Source organism: Diabrotica virgifera, chromosome 7, assembly GCF_917563875.1.
Source record: "Diabrotica virgifera virgifera chromosome 7, PGI_DIABVI_V3a".
Lineage (NCBI taxonomy): Eukaryota > Metazoa > Arthropoda > Insecta > Coleoptera > Chrysomelidae > Diabrotica > Diabrotica virgifera.
Genome location: NC_065449.1, coordinates 3,644,815 through 3,670,896, shown reverse-complemented (window position 1 = coordinate 3,670,896; position 26,082 = coordinate 3,644,815). Strand labels below are relative to the sequence as shown.

Genomic DNA, 26,082 nt, shown 5'->3' with positions numbered 1-26,082 from the left:
TCAAATTTCAGAAAATTGTATTTGTTATTGTTATTGTTAGATATTATTTATTTATTTTTTCTGACTTTAATTAAGCTTTGTCCATAAAATTTGTATTTTCAGTGACAATAAAGCATATTTCTATTCTATTCTATTCTATTATATTCTTCTGTTTCTTACCCAGTTATTAAGGTTGTTCACCTTGCATCTCCGTCGTATATCTGTACTTTTAGCTCTGTCCCATAGAGCCTTACCATCGATTTTTCGAAGGGTTTTCATGTCCGCTGTTTCGAGCAATATTTTTGTCCTCTCTGTGTCTGGTCGTGTTTCTTCCGCATATGTCATTATTGGTCTGATGACTGTTTTATAAATTCTGCCTTTCATTTCTTGCGGCTCTAGGCCACAAGAAGACTCCTTAGAACCAGAGACATCCTCGAGAATAACAGGATCCAGAGGATGATCAAAGAACAACATCGTCTGATCGATCATATGATCAGACAATAGCCAGGTGGTTGCAAACCGGTCAGGAAAGTAGGTACGGTGCCAGAAAAAGTACCTACAGAAGAAGACGTCCAGGACACAACAAGTGGAGAATCAACGCCGAAAGGATGGAGTTCAAAGGAAGTGGTGCACTCGCGGAACACTTAGAAGAAATAAAATATCTTAAGGAATGAAATGTAAAATATTATTAGGCAATAAATGTTTTTATTTTTATTTTTATTTTTTTATTTTTATTTTTATTGCGGCTCTGTTTGCTCTATTCACTTGATCTTCCAATTCTGTTTCGAGCCTTTCGTAGCTCTAGTGTGATGCCTAGATATTTAAACTCCAATTAAATTATATATAACAATTTTTTGACAATTCGGATCGAAATTCACCATCAAAAATAGTAATTAGCAGCAAAAATTCATAAAAAGTAGACCTGGATCTACTAAGAGAAGAAAGTTTGTCTAGTCGAACAAACTTTGATGTAGGTGAACACTGGAACAGGGGAAGTTTTAATTGTGGAACGTGATTTTAATTGCAGAACGTGCCATCCTGATAAGATTATGATTGTGAAAACTAGCAGGTTGTTTCTAAGTTTATTCAATAGCAAACTTTATATAATATATAAAAAATGTTTGTCTGATAAATATGTTGGGCATTTTAATAAGTCCGACACGTAGAACATGTCAAATGACAGGTATTATGTAGGTGGTAAATAGCAGCCTGATCTTTGCATGAGACGTTAATACAAGGGTAACAAATCAGTTGGAAGTTCTGTCCGACAAAATACATGGGACGTTTTCGTAATCTGACGTTCCAAATTTTTAACCACAATTAAAACTTCCCCTGTTCCAGTGTTCCCGTATATCAAAGTTTGTCCGAGTAGACACCGTTAAGCTATTAACAAATTTTCAGCTTGCTATTAATAAACTTTTTTTGGTACTCGGGATCCAGGCCTAAAACTTGGACATATCAGAATTGAAAAGACCACGGTGATCTCGCTGGCGCCCAGACTAAATAGGTTAGTGTTTATTCTGTGATTTATTTATGTACGCGAAAATTAAGTAGAATATTTGGAAAATGATTTCAAGGTAGGTCAATTAAATAAACAATTATTATAATTAAACACAGATCGAGGTTTTTTTGTTATTGTTTTAAATCAGATGTATTTGCTTTTAAACGTAAGTTTCATTTAAAGTAAAATAAACGTTGTAATGGTTACGTCTAAGTAGGTAGGTAATATAGAATAATCAAAACAATGTAAAAATAACTTATAGTATATATGACAAGAATAAAAAACCGCTAAACGCCGTAAAAATGAGTGGCGCATAGAATATTCCAGCTACAAAAGATCTGATATGAATATTACGTGGCGCGAAAATGTATTTTCATTTTGATGCAAAACAAATTTCTAGTTTTTTTTTTATTTTAAAAGATTTTTCCATAATATTTGCTAAATTTGAAGTAAACGCGCCACAAAAGAGTAACTTTGATACAGTTTAAATTTTGAAATTCTTTTGTGGCGCGTTTACTTCAAATTTAGCAAATATTATGGAAAAATCTTTTAAAATAAAACTAGAATTTTGTTTTGCATCAAAATTAAAATACATTTTCGTGCCACGTAATATTAATATCAGATCTTTTGTAGCTGGAAGATTGTATGCGCCACTCATTTTTACGGCGTTTAGCGGTTTTTTAATTTTGTATCAGGAGTTTTTCAAAGTTATTTATAAATTAAATGTATGAAGTTGAATGCAATGTTCCTCTATTACACGTTAAGTTTTAAAATGGTCAACTTTGTTGCATTATCTCCCAAATGATCTAGTGTCCATCGAATGTACACTAGATTTTTTTCTATCCGAAATAGATTTAAAAAAAATATTGAGATGGCCGATAAATGAAGTCGGATTGCCCGTTGCCACATCAAATTTAGCGTCGTAACCACTACAACTACATAAACCATTTCGGGAATAATCGTTAATTGGATTATACTTTTGTAGCTTAATAACTTCTAAACGGCTTAACCGATTTTGATCAGTAAACATGAGTTTGAAACATATTGACCAGTAGTATCTGATGGATCTAAGGTCAAGTATGATAACTGAAGTTATTACAGGAATTATTGAGCTTGAGAAACCGTTTTTCCCATAGGAAATAGATTTGATCATACTTATGAAGCCTATAACTTAAAAATTCGAATTTTCCCGGATATGAGGTATACACCATTAGATTCGTCTAGATTCCTTCTACAAACGCTCAGTTATAGGCGCAATTCGTAGGTTGAAATTTTGAGTAATTGTCGAAAAGCCAAAATTTTTAAAGTTTAGTTTTTTTAATTTTTCGGCTATACTGAGCCGTGTGTATGTCTGATTCTGACGGCTTAAACACCATTTGAAAGCTTAACTGAACACTATTGATTTGATGTATTTGCGGTTCTCCTGTCTCTTCTTGATCCGAAGATATATACCCCCAAAAAATATGCCGTTTTGTACCTATCAAATCCTATAGCTGGCTTATGGGTGTCAAAAGTCACAAACTACACCGGTGCTGAATCGGCTCTGACCTCCTCTTCAAACACAGAAAAAAAAATTAAAATCGGTTTAACTTTTGCACACACATACATACATATCCACAAACATTTTCCCTTTTTTAAATAAAAATTGAGTCATACTTCTGAGCTCGGTAACTTTTGAATGGTATACCCGATTTTCAAAATTAGACATGCGTTGGAGAGGTAATGACCAGTACTATCAGAAGCCGCAAAGGCTGGACTTAAATTATTGAAGTTTTTGGGAGTTTTGGGGACGAGAACGAAAAACAAATCCTAAATAGGAAGGGCTGTAAAATTCACACCCTTGGACCAAAATGGATGGTTGACATATGAATGGGTGAGTCATTTCCTAAACTTTAAGATGGAAGTTGGCCCAATTTTCAATTCAGTCAGATTTTGAAAGTCGAAAATTTCGTGTATATAAATATAATGTTGTTCTGAAGCTATTTCCTTGTGGCATTTTTATAATTAATTTACATTATAAATTATATTTACATTATAAATATAATGTCGCTTGTAGGGGGGTTTGGGTGTGCGCCACTGGCGAGAACTGCCGTTCTCTGGTAAAAAGTGCATATTAGAAAAGTCCAGCGTGTAAGTTGTTTTTTTTTTTTGCAATTGAGTTATTGACGTAGAAATGCTCGAAGGTTCCCGCTTGTTGTCCGTCGTAAGGAAGGTTCTAAGTGCCAATATAAAAATTATAGTTTCAGGAGCTTTTCGTAGATGTCGATGGCTGTTCATTTCCTATAGAAAGGTCTTATAAGGTCTTCTTTATCTTCTTGTACTTCAAGGTACTGTTCAAGGTATTTCTTTTTATTGATATATCCTGTTCTTCCTCTGATATTGCTTTTTTAAAAATAGCTTTGCTATACATATTTAATAACAATGGGGACAACACGCAACCCTGTCTAACACTACTTTTGTTTTCTATAGTTTCTGTTTTGATATTTTAGATTCTATTCTTTGCTTTTTGATTCCAGTACAGATTGCCAATAACCCGTATATCTCGATTGTCCACGTTCTTTTTTTCCACATCTATGAGTTTCTGATGTCGTACTCTATCAAAAGCTTTTTTGATAATCTATAAAGTAGTCGTAGAGATCCTGGGTCATATCTAGTCGTCTTTTCGCGAGTACGTTAAAAGCGAACAGACCCTAAGGCGGTGGCGCCCAAAATCCCGACAGCCAAAATCCCGACAGCCAAAATCCCGACGGCCAAAACACCGACATGCCAGAATCCCGACAGGCCAAAATCCCGACATGCAACAATCCTCGCATAAGTAACAATTCCGACCACTACATTTTGAATATTTATTGTTTCCTTTTCAAATGCAATACCAAATCATATTATAGAGTATTAAAATTTGAAAAATTATTACTTACTAATAAGTACGGATACTAATTATTATGTATTTTAAAAGAAAAAATTATTAAACACTTCATTTTATAATATAAAAGCTATACTTACTGAAATAGAAGGTTGTAAGTGACATGATAATATCTATTATATGAAAGTAAACTTGAATTCAGGATTTGATTTAAAATAAAAGGATTTGAAATAAAAACAGATGGCCATAAACAAAAAACAAGAAATAAATGTAATTATATATTATATGTTAAAAAGAAACTTATCAAACCTGTCGGAATTCTAGCGTGTCGGGATTTGGCCGTCGGGATTGTGGCTGTCGGGATTTTGGCTGTCGAGATTTTGGGGTAGACCCACTATAAGTTTCGGATATAATTACACAACACGGTGACAGATAGACAAATAAAAATGTTATACCTACATAATATTTTATTATCTTACTACAGAAAAAGACAAATCCAAAAATTATAATAAATAATACATTTACTAAAAACACTAATATATTCTTTTAATGACTTATTTGCGCTGATACAGATACATACATACCTATCTTGAAAGATTAGCAACGAACTATTACTGTCTGTGTGCGCATGCGCGCAGATTTATGAAATTTTACTCTCAATCGCATCGCGCCTAAAGAAGAATAACTTCAAAAACAGGATACATCCAGGGTTATGATGCCAAAAGAAGAAGAATTTTAGAAGAAGAAACGATTCGGAAGAGACGATTATTCTTGAAGATGTATGGGTAAATAATTATATAAATAGCGGCCGAAAAAGATAAGAAAGGAAAAGAAAAGAAAAGAAAAGAAAAGAAAAGAAAAGAAAAGAAAAGAAAAGAAAAGAAAAGAAAAGAAAAGAAAAGAAAAGAAAAGAAAAGAAAAGAAAAGAAAAGAAAAGAAAAGAAAAGAAAAGAAAAGAAAAGAAAAGAAAAGAAAAGAAAAGAAAAGAAAAGAAAAGAAAAGAAAAGAAAAGAAAAGAAAAGAAAAGAAAAGAAAAGAAAAGAAAATTATATATGTAATATAATTATAATAATTATATAAATAGCGGCCGAAAAAGATACGAAAAGAAAAGAAAAGAAAAGAAAAGAAAAGAAAACAAAAGAAAAGAAAAGAAAAGAAAAGAAAAGAAAAGAAAAGAAAAGAAAAGAAAAGAAAAGAAAAGAAAAGAAAAGAAAAGAAAAGAAAAGAAAAGAAAAGAAAAGAAAAGAAAAGAAAAGAAAAGAAAAGAAAAGAAAAGAAAAGAAAAGAAAAGAAAAGAAAAGTTAACGAAAAGAGTCATTATCAGGAACTACAATAACATTTTTGAAAACCTCAGAGACAGGTCAATTTTGGTTAAAGGCTGCCAAGTAAGATGTTGTTTTAAAGCTCTTGCAATTTCCTGTAGACGTTAGTATTTAAATTTTTAAATTCGAAACAATACTTTATTTTATTTGTATAAAAAAGCTTTAACTTTTGGGATAATTTGGGATAATTTTGATCTTTGCTTTTTCTTATAATTTGTGTGGTATGGTACCATACTGTTTGTGGTAACCAAGTTAGTGCAGCAATAAAAAATTCTTTTTATATTAAAAAAAGCCGTAACTTTTTTAAGTGTACTTTTGAAATAAATCCTGTCAACTTAAATTCCATTCTTTGCGTAGTTCCCTCGATTCAATAATTATTTCATCTTTTATAACAAATATTATTATAACAACAATTTTTACAGTAAACCACTGTTTTATATTTTTAGGTATGGTCTACTCATATATTTTATAATAATTGAATTTGATACTCAATGTGGTGGATAGGAGTAATTAGTATGAATAATAGATTGGGTCAATTATCAGCAATTATCTTGGTGTAATGACTAATAGTACAATATTGCGTTATGTGAAATGAAACTGTGGAATATTAAATTAATGTAAGCACTGCTAAATATTGTATCACTCCTTAATGTATGAATATTTAAAAGTTAATGGTAATCAAAAGCTGTTAACAACTCTGATACAAATATGTATTTTAAAAATATTATCGGGTATAATATCACAAGAGAGTGAGAATAAATTGACAATAATGCGACAGTTTTTCGAAAATTTGTTGTCTGGCAATAGACAGGAGAGCCTGCAGGGCTAAAGTGGCTATTGCCCAATGACAACAAATTTGAGAAAAAATGAAGCAGTATTTTCTTAATTATTTTTACTGTCGTGTGATATTCGTAAGATTATTTTTTAATATTTACATATGAAATTCAAGTCCTTATAAAAACAGTCAGTGACAGTGACATTGATCCCAATTAATGTGACACACATTTTTCAACTTGTCAAAGTGAAAAGCACAGTTTAGCAAATATTTAGATGAAGATATTAATAAAATATTAGTTAATTTATTTATAAATACAGTTTTATTCATGAAATAAATCGAGCGCTTAAATTTGCCTATTTGTGCTCTCCTCGTGACAATTTGACATTAGATGAAGAACTGATTGTATTGTCTTTAGTGATTCTAAAAGCGCTATACAAAAATCAAGTCAAATAGGTATTAATTCAAAAAGTGATTATATTGCACTAGAAACAAAAAAATTAATTATCGAGGCCAATTGTATCGGCAGAAACTATAAACTATGCTCGATTCCAGGTCACTCAGGAATAGAGGGCAATGAACATGTGGATAATTTGGCAAACATTGGCAGGTGTCTTAAGATTCCCCAGGAGATAAAAAAAAACTATACAGAACTTTGGCCAACTTTAAAAGATAATATAAAAAATGAACACAATCATTATTGGAAGTCAAAAGTACAAATAGTGGAGTCACTGAAGGTTTTCACCTCCGATTTCGTTGAACCTTCATCGATTTTCATGAAAATTGGTGAGTAGTTAGAAGATACTTCAAGGAACAAAGGTGACATGATGTCAAGTTGCGCTTTTACCCTGGGGGTGGATGCCACCCCTTCTCGTGGGTGAAATTTTTTTTATTAAAATTAATACGAGAAATGATAGAGGGGCAACTTTTAACCAAAATTTGTTATATAAAGTTATTAACATAAATCAATACTTTTTGAGTTATTAAATATCAAAAATTTTATTTTTTCTTAAAAAAAATGCATGTTTTAAAGCTGTTTTTCACGTATTACTCAAAAACTATAAACTTTTGTAAAAAAGTTGTTATTACCAAAATTAAAAATAATAAAAAAATTAATACACTCCCTACGTAAAAAACTAAATTAATGTTATTTCAAAGTGAGTTATGGGTAATTGAATGTATATTTTTTTCGACGACTACTCAAATCTAAGTATTCAAGCTTGCATAACGGGAAAACGATGCATTTTATAGAATATACTTGTTAAATACTTGTAATGTTACTTTTAATGTTAACTAAAGGTGAGTTATAGGTAATTGAATGTGTATTTCTTTCGTCGAGTACCCAAATCTAAGTATTCAAACTTAAATACCGGGAAAATTATGCATTTTATAACATAAACTTATTAAACATTTGTCAAAGTTCTTAGAAATATCTATCAAATAAGCCCTCGAACAAGATGATAGCATTAAAATTTATGCACCAAAAATTTTTCAAAATTTATCTTTTAAAATTTTTTCCAAAAAATGTTATTGTTTTTTTGTTAATAACTCCGTTAGTTTTTAAGACATCAGGTTTATCTAAAAACTAATTAAAGAATGTTTCAAGAGCTATTAAAAAACTTCAAATTTAGTCTTTGAAACCTCTTACTTTTTTAAAAATAAAAGGCTAAATGACCCCGGTTACATGGTTCTCGCAGCAAAATTGAAATTTTAAACGTTTCTCTCTCGGTTATTTTTTACTCTACGGAAATAGTAAAATGGGTAAAGTATTTGGAACAGAAAAAACTAAAATTTAGTTATATATTATTTTTAGATATATTGAGTATTTTTGGAGTTATTATCAAAAGAAAATGAAAAGTAAGATAATTTTAAAAAGTCTGATTTTTTAAATTATACCTTTTTTATTCAAAAATATCCATTTATGTATCATACAATGTATGTTTTATTTTTCACTTTTTCCAAAAAAAATCGAAAGGGTTCTCTTATTTTCATCATAACTTGCTTAATTTTGATGCTATGAACTTCTGCTGGAGCTCATTTGATAGGTATTCCCAAGTGCTTTAACAAGTATTTAACAAGTATATTCTATAAAATGCATCGTTTTCCCGTTATGTAAGCTTGAATACTTAGATTTGAGTAGTCGTCGAAAAAAATATACATTCAATTACCCATAACTCACTTTGAAATAACATTAATTTAGTTTTTTACGTAGGGAGTGTATTAATTTTTTTATTATTTTTAATTTTGGTAATAACAACTTTTTTACAAAAGTTTATAGTTTTTGAGTAATACGTGAAAAACAGCTTTAAAACATGCATTTTTTTTAAGAAAAAATAAAATTTTTGATATTTAATAACTCAAAAAGTTTTGATTTATGTTAATAACTTTATATAACAAATTTTGGTTAAAAGTTGCCCCTCTATCATTTCTCGTATTAATTTTAATAAAAAAAATTTCACCCACGAGAAGGGGTGACTGAAGAGAATAACGCAGGTAAACAGAGCTTATTTTGCCCTCTCCCATATATTTCGGTCTAAAAGTGTCCACCGAAATACAAAGGTGAGAATCTATAAAACTTGGGTCCTGAAAGAAACATCCAAAAACAAACTCGACACATTCGAAAGGAAAGTACTGAGAAGAATACTAGGACCTGTAAGTGAAAACGGAATCTTTAGAAGTCGATACAACAACGAGCTTTATCGACTCTATAAGGAAACACCCCTGTCAGACTTCATTAGGATACAAAGATTGCAATGGGCCGGACATGTGATAAGAATGGGAGAGGATAGGCTACCAAAAAAAGCACTGAATGGTAGAATGCAGGGAAAGAGACCGGTTGGAAAGCCAAGAAAGCGCTGGGAAGACACAGTAAACAGCGACGCACAAGCCCTTTTAGGAGTCCGTGTATGGAGAAGACAAGCAATGGTAGAGTCAAAAAATAAAGGAGGCCAAGGCTCAATTTGGGCTATAGTGCCGTAGAAGAAGCAGAAGAGGAAGTTCAAAATTTATATTGACTTACTTTTAGTTCACTATTTACACTTTTTCTGCTTTTTAAAACTGACTTGAGTTTTGTCTCACTAATACACAATGCGTCACACCAAGGTTTATGCACGAATTGAATTGGTCGCAAAGGGTCTCCATTGGCCTTTCAGCAGAAAAATAAGCGCGCAAATTAAATATTACTTGATTTATATCTAAAGAGGTCTTTGCCATTTTCGCTGTTAATATACAAACTCGTTCCAATCACAATTACTACCGTGACAAACTCATTCTTGTTCTTCATATGCCATCATCTCTAAGAAGGTCAGCAACCATCATGGCAATTCGCACTTTCGATATCGCTGCTCTAAAGAGATCAACAGAAGTGCAGTCAAATCAAGCTTGACAAGCAGTCAAATCAAATTGTTTAACCAAGAGATGCGTCCTTTTCCAGGACTCCTTCTACACTGTGTTCTTCCTTGTATTATTAACTGCAATAAGTTACAACGCTCGCCCCTCATGACATGTCCCAGATATTGCAGTTTTCTAACTTTAATTGTATTTAAAACCTCTATTTCTTTTCCCATTCTTCTCAACACCTCGACATTCGCGACTCTGTCCACCCAACTTATTATTTTTAGTATCCTTCTGTAGGCCCACAACTCGAAGGCTTCTAATCTGTCCGAAACATCTTTCTTGAATGTCCAAGCCTTCAAGCCATAAAATAATACGGAGAACACGTAGCAACCAGGGGAATACTGGGTCACGTAAGTGCGGGTCGAAGTATTTTAAATTTATAAATTTATTTTGTTAATATTTAAATGAATAATCACTGCCTCTAGTTGTTCATGAGTAAGATGTTGCAATATATTTTGAACATTGGAATTCTTTGGTACTCCTAATTTTGTAAGTTCGATTCTCAAATTAAACTGCTTGGATACTCTTATTGGACACTGTAGAAGAATATGATCTAGATCCTCAATTTTTCCGCATTCACAGTAAGGATGTTCTTTTACTTTTAATCTATATAGATGTGAGCTCGTGCAACAATGTCCTGTTCTCATTCTTAATATATTTGTCAAATGCCTTCTATCTATGTATGGGAAACCAGGGTTTTTCTGGAACTGTTACTTGTATTTCTGAATACCATTTACTGAAGTCACTGAAGGTGGATATGAGCTATTACCTCCGATTTCGTTGAACCTCCATCGATTTGCATGAAAATTGGTGAGTGGTTAGAGGATATCTCAAGGAACAAAGGTGACATGGTGCCAACTTGCGCTTTTACCCTGGGGGTGGATGCCACCCCTTCTCGGGGGTGAAAATTATTTTATTAAAAATAACCCCATATTTAGATAGAGGGAAAAATTTCAAGCAAAGTTTGTTATATAAAGTTATTAAAATAAATCAAAACTTTTTGAGTTATTAAAGATCAAAGATTTTAATATTTCTTGAGAAATATGCATTTTTAGTAAGGAGTTTATTTGGTTTTTTATTAGCCTCAATTTTGATAATAATAATTTTTTTGTAAAAACTTATAGTTTTTGAGTTATTTATGAAAAATCGGTTAAAAACATGTATTTTTCTCACGAAAAATTTAAATCTTAGATCTTTAAAAACTCAAAAAGTTTTGATTTATTTTAATAACTTTATATAACATATTTTGCTTATAATTTGTCCCTCTATCGAATTGTGGGTTTATTTTTAATAAAATAATTTTCATCCCCGAGGGGGGGTGGCATCCACCCCCAGGGTAAAAGCGCAAGTTGGCACCATGTCACCTTTGTTCCTTGAGATATCCTCTAACCACTCACCAATTTTCATGCAAATCGATGGAGGTTCAACGAAATCGGAGGTAATATCTCCTATCCACCTTCAGTGACTTCAGTAAATGGTATTCAGAAATACAAGTAACAGTTCCAGAAAAACCCTGGTTTCCCATACATAGATAGAAGGCATTTGACAAATATATTAAGAATGAGAACAGGACATTGTTGCACGAGCTCACATCTATATAGATTAAAAGTAAAAGAACATCCTTACTGTGAATGCGGAAAAATTGAGGATCTAGATCATATTCTTCTACAGTGTCCAATAAGAGTATTCAAGCAGTTTAATTTGAGAATCGAACTTACAAAATTAGGAGTACCAAAGAATTCCAATGTTCAAAATATATTGCAACATCTTACTCATGAACAACTAGAGGCAGTGATTATTCATTTAAATATTAACAAAATAAATTTATAAATTTAAAATACTTCGACCCGCACTTACGTGACCCAGTATTCCCCTGGTTGCTACGTGTTCTCCGTATTATTTTATGGCTTGAAGGCTTGGACATTCAAGAAAGATGTTTCGGACAGATTAGAAGCCTTCGAGTTGTGGGCCTACAGAAGGATACTAAAAATAATAAGTTGGGTGGACAGAGTCGCGAATGTCGAGGTGTTGAGAAGAATGGGAAAAGAAATAGAGGTTTTAAATACAATTAAAGTTAGAAAACTGCAATATCTGGGACATGTCATGAGGGGCGAGCGTTGTAACTTATTGCAGTTAATAATACAAGGAAGAACACAGTGTAGAAGGAGTCCTGGAAAAAGACGCATCTCTTGGTTAAACAATTTGATTTGACTGCTTGTCAAGCTTGATTTGACTGCACTTCTGTTGATCTCTTTAGAGCAGTGATATCGAAAGTGCGAATTGCCATGATGGTTGCTGACCTTCTTAGAGATGATGGCATATGAAGAACAAGAATGAGTTTGTCATGGTAGTAATTGTGATTGGAACGAGTTTGTATATTAACAGCGAAAATGGCAAAGACCTCTTTAGATATAAATCAAGTAATATTTAATTTGCGCGCTTATTTTTCTGCTGGAAAGGCCAATGGAGACCCTTTACGACCAATTCAATTCGTGCATAAACCTTGGTGTGACGCATTGTGTATTAGTGAGACAAAACTCAAGTCAGTTTTAAAAAGCAGAAAAAGTGTAAATAGTGAACTAAAAGTAAGTCAATATAAATTTTGAACTTCTTCTTCTGCTTCTTCTACGGCACTATAGCCCAAATTGAGCCTTGGCCTCCTTTATTTTTTGACTCTACCATTGCTTGTCTTCTCCATACACGGACTCCTAAAAGGGCTTGTGCGTCGCTGTTTACTGTGTCTTCCCAGCGCTTTCTTGGCTTTCCAACCGGTCTCTTTCCCTGCATTCTACCATTCAGTGCTTTTTTTGGTAGCCTATCCTCTCCCATTCTTATCACATGTCCGGCCCATTGCAATCTTTGTATCCTAATGAAGTCTGACAGGGGTGTTTCCTTATAGAGTCGATAAAGCTCGTTGTTGTATCGACTTCTAAAGATTCCGTTTTCACTTACAGGTCCTAGTATTCTTCTCAGTACTTTCCTTTCGAATGTGTCGAGTTTGTTTTTGGATGTTTCTTTCAGGACCCAAGTTTTATAGATTCTCACCTTTGTATTTCGGTGGACACTTTTAGACCGAAATATATGGGAGAGGGCAAAATAAGCTCTGTTTACCTGCGTTATTCTCTTCAGTATTTCTCCATCTTCTGATCTGTCGGCATATATTTCTACTCCCAGGTATGTAAACTTTCCAACCGTTTCAAGACCGTTAATTTCCAGACCAGGCATTTTTGTTTGTGTTTTTAACTCTGCGTATGTTTCCTGTGCTCCTGTTGATGTTCTACTCATAATATTAATATCATTGGCATAAGCGGCCAGTTGAACCGTTCGGTTGGTCAGTAGGTTTTCTCGTCCAGTTTGCATTTGCCTAACTGCATACTCCAGTGCCAGGTTAAACAATGTTGGGGCCAGCCCATCTCCCTGCTTTAGCCCCTGCGAAATTTTGAAAAAATCTGTCCGGTGGTTTTGTATTCGTACACATGCCTGTTTCATCCATTGTGGCTTTAATGAGTCTTATTAGCTTGTATGGTATTGCCAATTCAGCCAATATATACTATAGTTTGTTCCTTTTGACTAAGTTGTATGCCTGTTTAAAGTCTACAAACACGTTGTGAACATCAATATCGTGTTCCCATGATTTGCTCAAGATCTGTTTGACTGTAAATATTTGATCCAATGTCGATCTTCCCCGTCGGAAGCCCGTCTGATACTCTCCAATAATATTTTCTGCTAGTGGTTGGAGCCGCTGGTTTATAATATACGTGAGGATTTTATATGCTGTACATAGTAGAGAGATTCCACGGTCAAATTTTGGCCATCATAATATAATTCCTCGTATCCCCTATCTACGTCTATGTTTATTTCAGCAATTTCCTATATTTCTAGCATGTTCTTTGTTTTTGCGGTTTTTTGATTTCCTGCTCTAGAACTTTAATTACTCACAAAAAGGTTACACTTATTTGCTCGAATAGTTTTAAATGAATTTCTTAAGAAAGTTACACCGTAACGCGTCAATACCCCCAGTTTAGAGACAATAGATTCGGGTACTGGTTAAGCATGAAATAAATCATCCTCAAATGTTTAGTTTATTGGCAAAAATGAAATTATCATAGGACACTGAACTGTAATTAGCTTTCTCGGACAAGGCTGATCTCGATTTCTGCGACGCAAGTCACGTACTCTGTGATACGACACCGACGGTTATGCGACCAAATTATTAATATTTATTCCGTTGATGTGTTTCGCAAATAATAATTTAGAATATTCGCGAATATTTCATTATAGTACAGGAAGAAAGTATGCTAAATGTGTAGTCACTCGAGCGTTATGGGGACCTATTGGGTTGTGAAGATTAGGTCCTAAAACCAAAAAAAGTTTAGTAAAGTTTTCCATTTTAGTGGGGACTTTCCATTTTTTAATCTAATATTCCATTTCCAACAATCGTTTTTTCCGATTATAGCACCATCTGTACATAATTTTAAAAAATGTGTCGAATAAAAGTTACTTTTTTTACGTAAGGAATCCAAATCTGCAATAAAAATGGGGGCTCTTATTTAAGATTTTAAAGTAAACCCCCCATCTCACGTGCGTGGGGTGTCGTGTTTGGTGCCATTCGATATATTTTTCAAAAATATTGAATAACTGTATTTTTCAGATTTTCGATCTGATGTTCATTTCACGAAATATCGCGGGATTCGTATTTAAAATTTTAAATTTTCCCCCCAGTCCTCTCCGTTGGGAGTCGTGTTTGGTATCATTCGATAGATTTTAGAAAAATATTGAGCAAGTATTTTTTAGTTTTTCGATCTGTCGTTCATTTCGCGAAATATTCGCTTTTTTCTTGTGAAACTTTGGGACATACCCATTTCCAACTCAAATCATCAGATTTTTGAAATATACACTACTTTGCATGTACTTGACTTACCTTATCTTAATCTGACGATTTCGAGTTTTTCTAAGGATAGATTTTTTTTTCGGTCCCCCTTAAACTACTCGACTGTATTAAGAGCCAATATATGGTAGGGGTACATTCACAGGGTACAAGGTTTCTCCCCATGTGATAATCTGACGCGCTCGAGTAACTCCAAAAATCCCCGCTTGGGCTCCCCTAGCATTATATTAAAGTTATTGAAACAATAGTTTCAATAAGCTATCGTTTTGCTGGAATCAGGTCACTAATGGCCAGGGCTTTTTTGTAGCCGATCTATGGTGTTTCAGAGTCTATTCTTATTGTACATTAAAATTAACTAGGTATTTGTAATGGTTAATTATAAATAGTTAATTATAAAAATGCCACAAAGAAATAACTTCAGAACAACATTATGGTACATATTTTGATTCGCTGAATTCGAATTTGTTATAAGGTGACGGGTGTTATACGAAGGTGACGGGAATTTGTTATAAACAATTTAATTGTTTAAATGATTCTTCTTCTTCTTCTTCTTCTTCAGCCTGTGTTCGTCCACTGCTGGACATAGGCCTCTTCCATTTGCTTCCATCGATTTCTACTCTTGGCAATTCTCATCCACTGTTTGCCCGCGACTTGTTTGATATCATCTGCCCACCTCTTCTGCGGTCTGCCTACTCCTCGCCTGTTCTCTCTTGGTCTCCAGTTTGTTAGTCTCTGTGTCCATTTTTCGGGATTATCTCGGGCAACATGTCCGACCCATTGCCACTTGAGCCTTGCTATACGTTCTGCGACATCAGTAATCTTTGTTATTTCACGAATGTCGATATTTCGAATTTTGTCTCTCAAACTAATCCCTAGCATGGCCCTCTCCATCGCTCTTTGAGTTGTACTGAGCTGCTCTAAGGTTTTCTTTGTAAAGGCCATGGTCTCCAGTCCATATGTAGTTACAGGCAAGTTTAAATGATTATAATTCATAAACTAACCCATATGATATAAATTATTTTTATAATTTTTTTTTTGACAATTTTTCAATTTACGTTTGGTAAACCTCGATCCAATAATTAGAACTGATTAACAAAATTACGAAATTTAGGCGATTTTTCACTTGTAACTCGGCAGTATTTTGAGTAGAATAGCTTTATATGAGCTCAAATTAAAGGAAAAACTATCAGCTTTAAAACTAAACCTTAATTATAATCGAAATAGTATTTATAAAAAAGTTATAACAATTATAAACAGATATTTTTTATTAAAAAAAGGCGTATAATTTGTTTATAAAGTTTTTTGGCTAGTAAAACTATGGTCTAGTCTATAATGAATAGAAATTTTACATCAGAAATCAAACACGTAATAAAAAATTTGTTTACGTGGAATTACAAAAAATAGACCGGAATCTTCGGCGGTCAATCGGGGTATAAGAGCGTCACAATAGTCAAGGCGATAAATTACAGTACGATTTGATTTTTCTCTAAAATTAGGGAGGTATACCTATAGTCCAGGAACCGAAGCTTTTCACCTCGCAATTTTTACAGAATGGATCGATTTGCTTGAAAATTTGAGAATAAGTAGTAGATAGTCCAAGGATCAAAATCTATATGATGCCGAAAGGCGCTTTTACCACGGGGGTGGTTGTCACCCCATTTCGGGGGTGAAAATTTTTTATTATATTTTGACCACAAAAGTTGCTAAAAACATTCATTCTAAGCAAAAAACGTTCTATACATTTTTTTGATAATATTAATAGTTTTCGATTTATTCGCTATCGAAAGTGTTAGTTTTATATCAAAAAATCAATGTTTTTAATTATTAATTAAAATAGTCTGCTAATAATTCCAAAATTTTCGTTTTATCAAAACAACTTTACTTAACAAAAATGTAGCTTTTGAAAAAATAAACAAAACCGTTTTTCTTAGTTTTCTTTAAGACCAATAGTAATCGAGCTATAGTTTTTTATATGTTCGCTCTTCTTCGTCAAATGCTAAATATTGTAGCTTCAAAGTTAAAAGACGGAAAAACTATGCATTTTTCGAGGATAACTTGTTTAAACTAATTTAAAGTATTTAAAAATCTCTATCTCTAGAAATAAAATACAAGTCTCTAGCTCAAAAATTAAGTGACTTATAATGAATAGAATGTCAGTCCCTATTTTTTTTCAGGGAAAAAGTGATGGAATCAGCTCCCTAATCACCACCCTAATCACACATTAAAATTCGTCATTGACCTTATTTGATCTTCTTTATTTATGTATTATTAATACGCTCTAGAAGTTTGACCAGCTTACAATGATTAGTTTTTAAAAAAATGGGGTTAAAAACGAATAACGAATTTTTGTAGTTTGGAAAAAATGGCCTTTTCTTCAGAATAGAAAGATTAGAAGCAGAGATACAAAAAAATATTGAAATATGAAATTGTAGCTTATTTAATTGCAAAATTGGGAAATTGCAAAAAATTTTTCTACGGTAAAAATTGAGTGAGCTATTGACAATTAAATCTTTTAACAACATGCAAAAACCACCTTTGCCAATCCTTTCAAAGTCACCTCGTTTTGCGACTGAGAATTTAAAAAAAAATTAATAGACTTAAACATCATGCAAAAACCTACAAAATTTTTTTTAACCAACTTTCTAAGATAAAAATTAAAAAAGTTACGGTTAAAAAATCAATACATTTTTTTGAAAAAAAAAAGGAGAAATCCAATTGGAAGCATAATAATGTCAGTTAGCAGTGATTTTAGTCATTGCCCTTATTTATTCTTGTTTGTTTATGTATTATTAATAGATTCTAAAAGTTTGACTGGCTTAGAATAATTAGTTTTTATAAAACTGGAGTTAAAAGCGAATAACGAATTTTTGTAGTTTGGTAAAAAATGCCATTTTCTCCAGAATAGAAAGATTAGCATCAGAGATACGAAAAAATGTTTAAATATGTTAATTTCCAAGAAGTTGGTTTGAAAAATTTTTTTCTACAGCAAAAATTGAGTGAATCGTAAATGAGCCTATATCGAAAAACATTGATTTTTTCGATATAAAACTAACACTTTCGATAGCGAATAAATCGAAAACTATTAATTTTATCAAAAAAATGTATAGAACATTTTTTGCTAAGAATGAATGTTTTTATCAACTTTTGCAGTCAAAATTAATATCAAATTTCCATTCCCGAGATGGGGTGGCAACCACCCCCATGGTAAAAGCGTCTTTCGGCATCATATAGATTTTGATCCTTGGACTATCCACTACTAATTCTCAAATTTTCAAGCAAATCGATCCATTCTGTAAAAATTGCGAGGTTTTGTCCTATTTTAAGCTTCATTACTTAGACTACTACTTATTTTATTCAATTTAATTTATTTCGTATGTGTTCTTTCTTATAAAAATGAGTTCATTAATATTTTTCAAAAACAGTTACAGAATGGTGTATCAGGCCCGTGCGCAGGGGGGGTTTTGGGGGTTCTAACCCCTCCCATCGAGAATTTTTCCACATAATTTTCCACTAGCAATAGTCCTTATTCTACGAAAGTCAAACCGACTTGATAATAAATATTTTGTTGTCAATTTTTGTTTCGACATTCTCAACTTTCTCGATCTTGTGCACGTTTTTTTTTTAATTTTCTCGCCTTTTTTACCTCTACCTATAAATAACATTAAGACAAATCATTATAAAAAAAGTCTATTAACTTCGTTAAGTTCCCTTTTGAATTCTTTAACGGAACGATAACTCGATATAAATCCCGGTACGAAGAAAGTTCTTTTAGTGTAAGCTTTCTTGGCACTCATATTTAAATAATATTAACCACCAAAACCAGTAATTTTATATTAACTACGAATAATTAATTATTTTCAAAATTTTCACATTCACTCCAATGCAAAACTAGCATCTATCTCTACGCCAACTCCGCCTAGTGACAAACCAAGCAAACAGGCAAAATAGTGTACACAAATTTCAAGGTCGTCCTATCTCGATTCCTCTCCTCTGTGTAGGTCTCCATAGTATCGATACAACTGACTCGAACTGACTAGTCAGCTGTTCGAGCTGTGCGGACATTTGTTGACTGTTTGTTGACATTGATTGACTTTCGATCCTCATATTTTTTACCATGGACATTCGTCGCTTTTTGTGTAAAAAACCGCGGATTGAACACAAAAATGTAAGTATCGAATGCTGTTGATTTTAGTAGAATATCAATCACAGCAAGGATTTGCAGGTTATTGTGCTACAGTTTATAGTATTGATGATACCTTTTGTTTATTGATAGGACGTGGGTGAATGTAATCAAGATAAACTTCCAACGGTTCAAACTCAGGCCGGATCTGCAGTATCTTCATTCTTTGAATTTAATTTCCAGATCTCCATGCATATTTTGAGCTCAGTACATTCTTTGACTTTGTCTCTCAGTCGAGTACTTCAGTCCGAAAACCAGGATCTTGGCGAGGCTATCGAACTGGCTGATGCTGCGAAACAAGTCCTGCTTGAAAGAAGAGAAAACGCCGAAAAGGACTTCAGAGGAATTTTAAAAACCGTGAGCGAAATCAGCGCAAAATACGACATCGAACTGCGGAAACCAAGGCTCGCGTCAAAACAGACTCAACGCTCCAACGTACAAACTGATTCAGTTCAAGATTATTTTCGCATAACGATTTACATCCCATACATTGATTTGTTTCTGACCCATATACTAGATCGATTTTTGAATCACCGCAAAATTTTATCAAACTTTGCTTGCCTCTTCCCCAACAAAATGAAGAATTTCAATGAAGAATCCTGCGCTCAACTGTTTGAACCATACTCTTCAATTTTGCGGGATGATTCCCGTGACATCTGGGTAGACGAAGTCAAACTTTGGCGTCAACGCATCGCCGGAAAGAACGTTAAAAATTCGCTTGAAGCACTCGATGTGTGCAATGGAGATGCGTTTCCAAATGTACATCAAATGCTTCGCATTTTGGCAGTTCTGCCTGTAACGACAGCAACGAATGAACGCTCCTTTTCAACATTGCGTCGCCTCAAGACTTACCTCAGGTCAACAATGTCTGAAGATCGGCTGAACGGATTAGCTTCGCTCAATATACATCGCGATGTCGAGGTCGATCCGCAAAGAGTTTTGGAGAAGTTTTTTTCTACACCTCGCAGTGTTAATTTATTGTATAATAACTGAATATCAAGTCAAGACCAAGACACAAGAAAATGTCATCATTTATAAGAAAAGTTTCTTATTATTTTTTATTAACTTCATAACCTAACATGATACACATATGTCAAACCCCCCCCCCCCCATAAACGAATTCTGCGCACGGGCCTGTGGTGTATACAAACTGACATGTGGTGACTGTCCAAAAACTTACATCGGTCAAACGGGGTAGAACCCTTGACAAACGTATAGTAGAAGCCAAAATAGGGGCTGTAAATGATAGAAACATTTTCTACGTACGCAGTTCACCTTCTAGATCATGCTCATTCTTTTAATGAACAGTTTTAAATTTTTTATAGTACCAATAAAGGCCTTAAGCTGTTTTTATTAGTTATATAATTATGAATGCCCAATTTAAGATGAATAGCTGCTCACACACACTCACACTAAATGAAGACAAAAAAAAATACATGGTCGTCTTGGCCGTCTCAAAACAAGAACGACGGCGAATAAGGCAAAACATTAGATACTATAAAGGATCACAACTTTGAAGTGATTAAAGAATTTTTATTTCTAGGAGCAACAATCACAAATGACAACAAATTAGAGCGAGAAGTTAAAACGAGAATAATGGCAGGAAACAGATCTTTCTTTGCAATGAAACATCTAATGAAGTCAAAACTTCTTTCACGAGGTGCAAAAATCTAGATATACAGTATGTCCCTGTAAGTTGTATCCATATGGAAAACTTTTTTATTATCAATTTTACGAAAAAAATTATTCTTCATAAAAAGCTCTGCATGGTCCAAAACCTAAGATTTAACCATCAAATATCAAATTTTTTGAATATTATACGAGGTATGTCAAAAAGTTTGAATTTTACTCAAGAGTAAAATAGCTTTATTTTTCACAATATTTAAAATTTCTATTATTAAAAGTTGTTTGGAATTAAAAACTATATTCTAGTATGCAATTACATCCTTCTAATTGATTTTTTTTAATTATGGAAAACTAACGTTATTTTCAGTCATTTCAATTCAGATAACTCTTTTATTATTAATTTTACGAAAAAAAGTGATTCTTAATAAAAAGTTGCATGGTCTAGAACCTAAAATTCAACCATCTTATGTCAAATTTGATCAATTTTATACGAGGTATGTCAAAAAAGAGAAATTTAGATCAAAAGTAAAGTGCCTTTATAGTTCAGAATATTTCAATTAGAAGGATGTAATTACACACTGAAACATAGTTTTTAATTCTAAATAACTTTTCATAATAACAATTTTCGATATTGTGAAAAATAAACGTATTTTACTCTTGAGCGAAATTCATTTTTTTGACATACCTCGTATAAAATTGATAAAATTTGACATAAGATGGTTGTATTTTAGGTTTTAGACTATGCATAACTTTTTATTAAGAATCACTTTTTTTCGTAAAATTAATAAAAAAAGAGGTATCTGAATTGAAATAACTGAAAATAATGTTAGTTTTCCATAATTTTTCAAAAAAAAAATTCAATTAAAAGGATGCAATTGCATACTAGAAAATAGTTTTTAATTCCAAACAACTTTTCATAATAGCAATTTTCAATATTGTGAAAAATAAAGTTACTTTACTCTTGAGTGAAATTCAAACTTTTTGACATACATCGTATAATATTCAAAAAAATTGATATTTGATGGTTAAATCTTAGGTTTTGGACCATGCAGAGCTTTTTATAAAGAATAACTTTTTTCGTAAATTCAATAATAAAAAAGTTTTCCATATGGATACAACTTACAGGGACATACTGTATAAGACCATAATTCGACCAGCAATCGCGTATTGAAGCGAAACATGGACGCTAACAAAAAGAGAAGTTATTAACTTGCTGGTGTGGGAAGGTAAAATCCTTCAAATGATATATGGCCCTTGCAGAGACAGCGTGACAAAAGAATGGAGGCGCAGATTAGGGATGGGAAAAACCTACCGGTTTAAACCTAAAACCGGTTTTTTACTTCGCAATAACCGGTTTTACCGGTTGTTTTTTTTTGTCCCGGTTATAACTGGTTTTTTTCTTTTTAAAGTAAAAACCGGTTATTAGGTTTTTACGGTAATTAGGATTAGGTTAGGTATTATTTTGGATCCCAATCATAATTATTATTCTCAAGTAATTATTCCAAACAAAACCATAATTCAAATTTTATTTTATTTTATGAAATACAGAAGCAAACTGAAAGTGCAATCTCACATCAGCCAGAAACAATTATTAAGTTTTATTATAATGTTTCCTTGAAAAGGTATTTGTAATCATAATATTTACGTAAGAAGTGATCTGGTTGAATTAGACGCAAACACCATCTATTTTTCACACTTAACTCTTGACATTGAAAGTGGGGGAATGACTTTTTCTGATTACCAAAAATAATGCTCTGACTATGAATATCGATTTACTGATTACGAATACCAATCTCCAAGAATTTCGCTACGTTTTAAAAACGATACACTCATACAGGAAGTATTAAATGACTTAAAATGTACCTATTTTACAAATATACAAACGTGTTAAAAGTAATACATGTTCTTTCGAAGTATGTACTAATTTTGATCATATTGATATCGAGTCGAATGGAGTATCGCAAACTAAAGTGTATTGTAAATGTAACTTTGTAACCTATTGGATTAAAAAAAACCAAAAATCGGTTTTTCCAAAAACCGGGTTTTTGGCCGGTTGTAACCGCTAGGTTAAACCGTAAGCAAAAAAAACCGGTATAACCGAAAACCGGTGTTTACCGGTTTTCGGTTATACCGGTTTCTTTTGGTAATAACGAGCTAGAGTCTCTATTCGGAAAAGAAAATCTAGTCAGATATATAAAGGCTAATAGACTCAGATGGGCAGGGCATGTGATACGCAGTAACGACAATCGCCTTATAAACAATGTGGTCTGGGAAAGGCCAGATGGAAGAAGGTCTGTAGGGCAGCCTAGAAAAAGGTGGAAAGATGCTGTCAAAGAAGATCTAGAGAAAATGGGAGTGCGACAATGGGAATTAGTGGCACAGGACCGACAAACATGGAAGACGTAAACCGGCAAACATTGTAAACGCGCAAAGACTCACGAAGAGTTGTAGCGCCATTGATGATGATGATGAGCTGCTCACTCCTCGACCTATTCAATAGAGACTTTAAAGAGCAAAACACAGCAAAATACATCACTTCTTTAGAAATGCACTCTGCCGAAACAGATGCAATAACATTAACTTAAAATAATTTTGTGGAAGTATCGAAAATAAAAGTTTTCAGTGTTGTACAATACAACAAATTAACAAAGATAACTTTATAAACTCTCATTTTACAGGATTTTCTATACTTTTTCAGTAAAATTGTATTAATTTTCCATATAATTTACCGGTCTTCAATTTGAGTATATAAAATCAAATAGTGATCTTACATTGTTTATGTATTGTTTATAAGTAAAAAATGACGTTTAATATTTAGCATATGTATTTTGTTTATTACTTATTGTTATCACCAAATGTATCAAGAGCAGTTTTTAAATAGCAACAAAGAAAGAGTATCAAGTAGTGTCACGAAAATGGCTTTTACGTTGCTAATTTCTCTCAGTCCATTCAAGCATTACCGAGAACAGTTTCTCAGTATTGTTAATAATAATGCCGGTCCCTGTTTCTAAATTGACAAATTAAGTTTATTATAATTAATCAGAGTTATCCCATTTATTATTAAAGGTGGTGTCATTTTCAATGGGAGCGTATATCCTTTGTCCTATTTGAAACGTAGAATCAGCAATGTTCATGTATTTACGTGATGCTACTACGAGTACATTTTTATAAAACAATACAGGTTTCTGCATTATTCTAAACTTTAATCATAGACCAGGGCTGAATTGTGAAAAATTGACTACATTTGGATGCAGAAGAGGTCATTTCCTATTAAAATATTTGAAAATGTTGTTTTTTCTACCCTTCTTGCTTATAGCTTCAAGACTTCAAGAGCTTTAAGCTTATAGCTTATTTTGAAGAAAATTTGTGAAATAAAATAGCGATAATTAGATTTTCTTTAAGATAAGACTTGTTAAAAAAGTTTTAATTGGTTACCCTTCCTGCAAAATAACAATATATTGGCTTATAAACAAATATAATAATAATTGATGGAAAACAAACGTTTTCAGTGTTTTATTGTTAAATATAATAATACAGGGTGATCAACTTCTGTGACAAAGTCCAATATATCTGTTATTATAAAATATATGAAAAAAAGTTGTTACTAAAAGTTATAGACACCTTTAATGTACACATTTTAAAATTAGTGAAAAATATACAGGGTCCTCCATAACACGGTGCCAAACCAAAGTTATGTTTTTTTAAATGGAACACCCTGTATTTGATTCAAAATCTGGTTTCTCTACATTTTTCTGATTAAAAAGATATAACACCTGTCTAGGGTTATACTGAGTGTTTCAAAGTTATGAGCACTTTTATCAAAAAATCATACTGATTTGATCGCCCTGTATGATTCTAACAGTATAATATAAACTTATTTTTTTACTGTTGTTGACTGTCAATATTAAAGTAGTTTTGCAACAACGTACAATTTTTTTATCGCTACACAAATTTTATGCAGGGTAAGTCAAAATGCAAATAAAAGATTTCCTTCATATTTTTAAATTGTATTTTATATTACCATCGAAAAGTTCTTTCATTATACTTGCATATCTTTTAAATATTCGCTATACCTAAAGTTATTAGTTTTAGAGATATTTTAGTGTAATTGTTGATAACTCATAGATACGTTTATTACAGTAAATAAATTACCCTTAATATTAGAAACCTCCAATGAGTTTGATGATAATTAAAATTAGCATTTTATTTTTTCTCCAATTTTATGGTAAATTCTATACAATAGGGCTTTTCATTCACAGTCATTTGTTTCGAGCTTCTGTCATGTGTCACATAATATTAATATATCTACGACATACGTTGTTGGTATATACAATAATACAAACCAAAAACGTATGACGTAGATATATTAATATTATGTGGCACATGACAGAAGCTCGAAACAAATGACAATCGATGAAAAGCCCTATAACGACAATTTTCTATTTACTAACAAAATGATATTAATTTTCCGCGAAGAAATGGGAACTATAAATTGCTGCAAGTTCTTGTTTAAGGTGGCTTTGAAGTAATTGACACAAGAACTGTCAGATGTAAGATTTTAATCATGCCCCGCTCACTCTAATAAAAAACATGTAATCGTATTTATTTTCCTTCCATTTAGTCAGAGGCTCTGATGTCGGCCATGTGATTGGTGGAACATGACTTTTGACAAATCCTGCGCTATCTGGGAATCTGTAATCTGTGTTCGTGTTCGTTCGTTCGTTGTCGTTCACTTATTTTATATGGTCAGTTATGTGATGTGTTTGTGTCACCATAAAAAGCTGATATTCAGTCGTGTTTTTTGATATTTTTGTTATTTCATAATCGAGTACCTTTTTAAAGGTAAGTTTTCTGATTGTAGGTACTGTTTATCCAACAGTTTTAAAATACACATTTTATTTCACGTTTTGTTGTTAGGTCTAATGGCTCCGTTCAGCTGTTGTGTGCAGACGGTGGAAAAATTCGACAAGTAAACATTTATTTACTCCAAATTACTCATATTTCTATGTAAAATGTCACATTATTGTTTAAATAAATAAGTAAGAAACAAAAGTTGTTTGTGTTTTACCTTTATTGTCCACTTGAATAAATAAAATATTAAATATTGGAAGTACCGTATGGAGGCTATGATGTACGTAGCATGGAGGCTAGATTATGCCACTCTTCCTATCCAATCAACAGCAAGAACGTTTAAAATTTCACACCTATCATGTAGAAGCTACAGACCACTTATGTGGAGGCCAGATTTGTAGTATCCTTCCAATTAAACAGGTGCTGAAATACGTGACATATTTTTTGAAGGGTAAGATCGCATTCTACCAAATCACACAACACTTTTTTCTATGATTTTAATTATCTGTACGTTTTTACTTTTGTTATTGATTATAATTATTTGCCATATTTTTATAATTGTTACCTAACAATGAATTTTAGTCGTGAAGAAATGACAGATATGATACGGATTTTAGGAGAGTGTTTAAAAAACTCATTAGTTGCCACAAGAATTTATAAGGAACGGTGTCCATAGCATCAACAACCAAATAAGAGAGCAT

General features: G+C 32.5%; 1 protein-coding gene and 1 long non-coding RNA gene across 2 annotated transcripts; both read left to right on the top strand.

The window, feature by feature from the left end:
* The first annotated feature begins 12,226 nt into the window (after positions 1-12,226).
* LOC126888017 (52 kDa repressor of the inhibitor of the protein kinase-like) lies at positions 12,227-19,897 on the top strand. Its single transcript, XM_050656014.1, has 2 exons — positions 12,227-12,421; positions 18,998-19,897. Exons 1-2 carry the CDS (start codon positions 12,227-12,229, stop codon positions 19,895-19,897), a joined length of 1,095 nt encoding a protein of 364 aa, XP_050511971.1.
* A 5,379-nt stretch (positions 19,898-25,276) lies between these two features.
* LOC126888175 (uncharacterized) lies at positions 25,277-25,514 on the top strand. Its single transcript, XR_007699447.1, has 2 exons — positions 25,277-25,372; positions 25,448-25,514. It is a non-coding gene; the product is annotated as an uncharacterized LOC126888175 (long non-coding RNA).
* The last annotated feature ends 568 nt before the right edge of the window (positions 25,515-26,082 follow it).

Bases quoted from the DNA above. Each gene is read 5' to 3' on its own strand.
- LOC126888017 (XM_050656014.1), top strand. From the start codon at position 12,227: ATGGCAAAGACCTCTTTAGATATAAATCAAGTAATATTTAATTTGCGC. The intron at 12,422-18,997 runs GTAAGTCAATAT...GTTTATTGATAG, and splicing joins GTGTAAATAGTGAACTAAAA to GACGTGGGTGAATGTAATCA.